Source organism: Tetrao urogallus (genome assembly GCF_951394365.1).
Source record: "Tetrao urogallus genome assembly, chromosome: 1".
NCBI lineage: Eukaryota > Metazoa > Chordata > Aves > Galliformes > Phasianidae > Tetrao > Tetrao urogallus.
In genome coordinates, this window is record NC_136813.1 from 74,871,082 (window position 1) to 74,877,800 (window position 6,719).

General features: G+C 50.9%; 1 protein-coding gene across 1 annotated transcript in view; it reads right to left on the reverse strand.

Annotated features, from left to right (window-relative positions):
• The window catches only part of LOC306956311 (maestro heat-like repeat-containing protein family member 2B), a gene marked incomplete at both ends in the record, with an annotated part of 103,034 nt that extends 97,118 nt beyond the window's left edge, over positions 1 to 5,916 (reverse strand). The window contains 3 exon segments of the mRNA XM_079547674.1: positions 3,968 to 4,703; positions 5,061 to 5,134; positions 5,720 to 5,916. Of these exon segments, the coding sequence (XP_079403800.1) occupies positions 3,968 to 4,703; positions 5,061 to 5,134; positions 5,720 to 5,916 (1,007 nt within the window).
• Positions 5,917 to 6,719: the final 803 nt, after the last annotated feature.

Sequence of the window (6,719 nt, forward strand, 5' to 3'; positions counted from 1 at the left end):
TACTGTACACTGCCTTAATGTGCTTATGGCAGTACAGTTACAGATCTTTCGTTACTAATATTATTTAAAACCTTGTCCTGTGATAAAAAACAAAACAAAAAAACAAAAATAAAAACAACAAAACACAAACGTATGCACATTCAACTTTGATTTCTGGCTGTATACAGTGATAAGAGATGTTTTTAATGCTATATTAATTTCCTTGCTGGAAAATATGCCCTTCCTCTACCTGTAAATTAAATTAAACAAATATTTAGTGAAAGCCACAGGGTGAAAAAGTGCAGAAATAGTCCATTTCCCAGTTGGAAACTGAAGACAGTTCTGAACAGAACACCAACATGACCAACTCAGACACAAAATGTAGACCCTGCTGAAGTAATGCTTCTCAAACATACAGACTGTAAAAGAAGGACAAAATATATGTTGCTTTGCATGCTCAAGATACACGAATAAAATTATTTGGAAAGCACTTCAATCATCCTTGTGCAGAAAACCATGTTGGGATTCACCTAACTGTACAGAGACAGTCTGTAATATTGATACCTGACTCTGAACGAATCACCCTCCAATCCCTCTGTGGTCAACAGAAAAATGCAGACACTTGGGGGAGTGATTTATCTCTTCCTAAAGTAGATGTGTAAGAAAGGTCAAATGGATTGCATCCTAAAAGTGCCTATTCCTCTCCGCTGACCATAAAGGTTGAAAAGAGTGACTAGCACAGATGTAAATTATAATGCTGGAGACATGAAGCCTGTGGCTTGATGGGGGATGTTAAAGTGTACCCCAATGGCCCTGCTGGCCACAGTAAAAAGGTCTGCAGGACAAAGACAGTACTCCTCCTTCTCTCTCCAATGGCAGATTTCCAGGTTTTCATCGGATGGGAATTTCTGTTCAGAGGCATCATGCTGTATATCAGCTGAGATGGTGCCATACACTCAGATCCAGTTGACTGGATCCCAGTGGCAGTTTTACAGTGTATGGCTCATCAAAATAGACCAAGATCTAATCCTAGATGGTCCTGAAGTGAATGCACAAAGGCACATTGACAGACTGCACAACTTTTCCATGGCAAGTTCTCTCTACAATTTTACAAACGTCTTGTGCAGGCTTGACATGGGACCCACCTGGAAAACTGACTGAGCTGTAGAAAGAAACGTAATGTATTACTTCTATTCCAGATTCTCACTTTTCATTACCTTCTCTGTGTTTTATCTTTAAATAACCACATATAGTGACGTACTAGACTTACCTGTGATACCATTGATCATCTCAATAATTGCTTTCAGGATAATCAAGCTACAGTATGATTTCTAATGAACACTCATAATTGGAAAAAAAAAAAAATTGTGAGAGGAGTGTTACCTGGAGCCACAGTGCTTGATTTCAATATTCCTGAGTTTATTCAGTGTTTGATTCCCAAAACAATACCTAAGAAGCCAGTACCCCAGTTTCAGATGATCTCAGAAAAAGGCAAAGAATCAAAAATCACCAGGTATTATGGTCACATTATGAGCAACAATGCTGAGCTTCGTGATTTGTTATAATGTCACTAAAACCCCTTGATATATTTAGCAAGTGGTAATGGTAAAGGTTATAATTCCTCCGAGGGACGATAGGGATGAAATAAACCACAAGGGTCAAGTGGATTATGACCTCATGAAAACTCAAATAATGGAGATGGAGCTTTATAAACTTCCTTATAATAGATAATGGCTTGAACAATTTTAAAGCTGCTTAGCGCTCAATTTAGAGCAGTCACAGGCTTCCTATTGTCCATATATTATTAGGAAGAAAAAAAAAACAAAAAACAGAAAATTACTTCCGCCACTAGAAATCCCATCTGCTCACAATTCCCATTTTGCATACAACGAGCACCTTGCTGTTCTCTGAAAGCCCACAGCAGCACAGGTGCACCCATCTATCAGCTCTCCCTACCCAGCACTTACAGTGTGAGTGCTTACATGGAATTTGTGGCTCTGATTTAAAGCTTGTAGCGTATCCTGGATTGGCATATTAATAACCACACCTGGCAGCATTTATTTTGCTGCCGCACAGCATTGTCACAGCATCAAAGAAAAGGAAGATGAATGGTGCTTCATGCTTTGCATCCTTTGCAAAGGGAAACGGCAAGAGTCCATCAGCACGGGCAATACATACAGCCCATGCAAATTCTTTCTCCATCATTCTCTCAGCCACCTGACCTCACAGTGAAGCTCACACAGGTTCAAAGTGCATCAAGTGTGGAGCTCCCCCATGCACCTGAGCAAGTTTTACTGCATGAACACTGTGACAAGAGCTCAGGCAAGCCAGAAGGCTGGACATGCGTGCTGTAGAGTTTTGTGAGCAAATGCCTAATAAAAATCCCCTCTCAAAATCATGGAGCAGTGCTTGAGGCCACACAATGCCAACCTCCCCAGCATGGAGGTGACATGGCGTTTACCGCTGTGTGACAGCACTGGGGATGGCAGGGCTGCCACAGCATCGACCTGAGATGTGAGTGGGGCAATCAGCCATCACTGACAGAGGGATCTGTGATTGATTTTAAATTAAGGTCACTGTCCCCGGGCCACAGCTAGATTTGATTACTTCTGTCACATTTTAGAAGGGTGAGACAAACTTGTTTGCAACCATCCCTCCAGTGACTCAACACATGATGATGGTTTTCCAGTCGGGTTTGATGTATCCAAATTCCACAACGCACCATGGGCCATTGTGCTGCTGGCATGAGCAAGGCTCTTCTGTAATCTTCTGTAAGGTCTGGGTTATCAGTAACAGCTTCTTACCAGTCAGAGCTTCAGCACCAACACCACCACCTTACCTAAGGGTACAAGCCAACAGAACGATGGTTCTGCATCTACACCTACAAGCGACATCACACAGTCCGTAGTCAAATTCATGGTAGTGTTGGATAGCGCCAGATTATGTCAGACAAAACCCACCTCTGAGAGGTGTAAGCAGGCAAATGGAAGCTGCTGACGGACACAAGAAGGGATAGCCAGGGTCTTCCCATGCTGGTGAGCAAAGAATGTCCAGCTGCAACCAAGCAGCACTGTTGGGAAGATGTAGAGGAGCAGCAGATGTGGAATCCTGTGATGCTACAGAACTTAGTCCTGACTTAACCTAAATTCCTACAGCAATGAGGAAGCCACATATCTGGAGCATTTGAGATGACAGCAGGCAAATGGCCGTAAGTTATACCACGGGGGACACTCCTACCCTCTTTGGGGAGATGGATGAGGCTGATGACCCATTAAGGTGTTTTTTTTTTTCTTTTAGAAATTCCTGGGATGTCGCAAGTGCACGTGCTTTCTTATTTCTTAAGTCATTATCTGTTTGATCCAGAACCAAGGGTTTTGCAATGCACATTAAACCACAAGAGGAAATCTTGAGCAGTTTGTTAATATCAGCAGCAATCCAGATGGAATTACCATCATCTCCCACACTCGGTCGAGGGCACATGATGTAATACCAGGCATGGATTTAGCTTAATGCAGCGCACCTTCCAATAAGCTACTGCAAAGGGGAAAAAATGCATGACATCAAAGAAAGCAATTTAAAGAGGACAGATCCATCTTAAGGCCTGCGATACGATGGGGAAACAGAGATAAAATGAAGAACGGGGAGGCGGAATGCAAACGGTAAAAAGGTAGAAAATAAAGGGAGCAACTAAAAGAACCCAAAAAGCAAGCAGGAAATGCTGTCGACGGAACCTGGCACCGCACAAGCGCCCGCTCCGGCCCACCTGCCCCGTCTCCCGGGGCCGCCCCGAGGGCATGCGCGGCCCTGCCGCCCTACTCCTCCCTCCGCCGGCGGCGCGTGCGGTCGTGGGCGGAGTCTCCCCGCCCGGCCCCGCCCCTCCCCGCCCGGCCCGCCCGCCCGGCCCCGCCCCGCCTGCCCGCCCGGCCCGCTGGGGAGCGGCGCGGGACGCGGTGCCGGCGGCCGGGCAGGGCCGGGCAGGGCAGGGCACGGCGCGCGTCCCCGGCGCGGGGCGGCGGCCGGGGCTGGCGCGGGAGGTGGCGACTGCGCCCTGGCCGCGGCGGCAGAGGCGGCGGCGGCGGGGCACGGAGCCCGGCGCGGGGCTCCCGCAGCCTCCACCGGCGGCCGGAGGTAGGTGCCGCGGGGCGGGGCGCGGGACGAGCTGCGGCGGTCCGCGGGCGGGCGGCCGGCGGGTGACAGGTTGGCCGGGGCGGCGGCCGGGCTCCCGCGGCCCTTTTGCCGCGCGTTGCGACGGCCCCGATGCCTCGGGCGGCGGCCCCGCTCCGGCCCGTGACCATTGTCTCCGGCGGCGCCGGGCGGGCGCTGCGGGGCGGGCGCCGCCGGGGTCGGGGCGATGCGGTGCGGGGCCGGCGTTCGCGGCTTTGTGCCCGCCGCGGGGCGGCCCGGTGGCGGTGACAGCGCGGCTCCGTAGGGCAGCGCCCGCCGTGCGTAGCGTCGCGCTGTCAGTGGCTGCGGGGCGGAGGGCCGCCCGGGTGCCCGCGGCTGCCCGTGGGCAGAGCGGCGCTGCCCGGCTTGGCCGCGGACCGCCACCTGCGCTCGGCCCCGAGCCCCGCTCCGAGCCGCGCGGTGCCGCCTCGCGCTTCGGGGGCTGCTGCTGCTGCTGCTTCTGGGGATTTTTTGGCCGGTGTTCGCAGAGGGTGCTCTTCTCGCTGGAAATCTGTTTTTAAACAGCGCCCGCGATGCAGGGCTTAAAATATACGCGTCGTCTGTCGGGGATGCGTTGTTAACGCGCGGAGGGTGAGCGGTTACCCTGAATTCTTTAGGGATTTTCCATTTAAACTCGGCGAGCAAATCTCAGTGTTTTTTTTTCCTAGCAACCTTGCGCGTCATTTATCGCTCGCGAAGTGACTGAACGTGTAAAGTGAAGCTTCCCCCACAGATACGCCGCTGATTGGAGTGTTTCGGGCATGGCGTTAGTGTGGGATGGAAAATCAGCGCGCTTCCATCTCTTCCCGGTGCGTGTATGGGAATTAGGAGAAGCTTCCCCTGGTTGGAAGCGGCTGCGGGTTGCCGCAGTTAATGGGGACCCGGCTGCCCCGCGCCACTGTGCCCCGCACCGCTACCCTGAGGGCGGCACTCTGCGGTGAGCCCCGGCGAGGCGCTGGGATCTCTTTCAGCCTGCGATAGGAAGCCCGACCTGAAGAGGGGATAAATGCCAGTATTAACTCGAGAGGGATATCGAGTGCCCGCCCGTAAGCTGGGGTCGCCGGGTGCTTGCAGCGTATGGATGGCATTATGAGTGTGATAAAGGTGCAGGTAGCTCCAAGCATGCCACTGCTCAGTGCAGTTGGCATTGGCTGCCAGCTGGCCAAGCAGAGCCTGCAGCAGCGTGTGTTACTGGGAAGAGATGCACTTGCATGTAACAAAGGCACTTGGCTGATCTCCTGTTTGAGGAACTAATTCTTCAAAAAATCTGCTTTTTGGCTCTGCGGCACCCCGGGTTCCCCTGCCTTTGCACCCTTCCTCTTTCCCTGTGGTTGCCCGCACCAGGCTGGGCACTGTGTAGACACAGCAACCCGTCGGTGCTTCATTCCTCTCTAATCCCATCCTACCCCGCTAATCATCTCACCAAAGCTTTGACGTGAGGTGGTAAGGACCAGGCACAGTGTTCCAGCCCTGTGTCAGGTTTGGAACATCCCTGGCACACGTGGTTGGGAAATAAAAACTGTGGCTTGAGGGTAGATCCCGACAGTGGGAGGGAGAAGCAGCCAGAAAATGGCACCTGGGGCGTTGCTGCAGAGCCAGCTGTGCACGGGGAGCAGCGAGCGGAGGTGGGAGGGTGCAGCTCCCTTGGCGTAGCAGCAGGGTTCTTATTTTAGCGTGGAAGACGGCCAAAGATAAGGAGCGGTTGTCATCCGGCTGCTGGGAGGACTTGTGGAACAACAACAGAAAGCTTTGTGGAGGTGGAAATGTTTTCATGCGGGTGCTAAAAAAAAAAAACGAAAAAAGCAGATAACCTTGTGAGTGACGGACTTGCCACGTGAAGCTGGTGGTACAAGGTTCTTCCCATAAAAACCAGAGTGATCCTAATTAAGCCCAGATCCCGTTAAGTGACGCGTGGCTTTATTCATTTCAGATGTTTCTAGGTCCTAGAGATGGGGCCAAATGTGAAGAGTTTGATGTGGCAGAGAGTTTAACCCCAATTATTTTGACATAAATCACGTGATTGTTACAGTAGCCAAGTACATGTGATGGGTGCCCCCGAGCTGCTGAGTAAAAAATGTGTATATATTTTTAAAAGTTTCCATGAAAAAACCTATAAAGACCATTAGAGACAGTGCCTGCAGGTTTGCTTGTAGGACACACAGCTGAAATGGGGGCTTTCCAGAGCTGGCAGCTGTGGAGGGAGCAGATAAGTGGTCTCCTTGCAAAGCTGGGCTGGGAAAAAGACCTGGGAAAGTGCTGGCTTTTCTAGTTGGGGTGGAAGGAGCACGTTGAGGATGCACGGTGCTGGCTATGGATGGCTTCACTTGGAGGTCAGGCTGCCCTGGGTCATGTTTCCAGAAGTGGCATCTGCAGAGATATTTTTGGTAGCCTTTCATATACTGTCCTTTGAAAGAAGGTGGTTTCCTTTTTCGTTTTGTTTTGCTCAAGCCTTTCTGAATTATCTCAGAAGACACCAGATTTCAAAGAGCAGGTAACTAGCTTTGTGAAAAGTTCTAGACTTTGAACTATCACTGGCCTTCCTCTGTTCCCCCCTGGAATTTCCTTTCCTGTTTTTT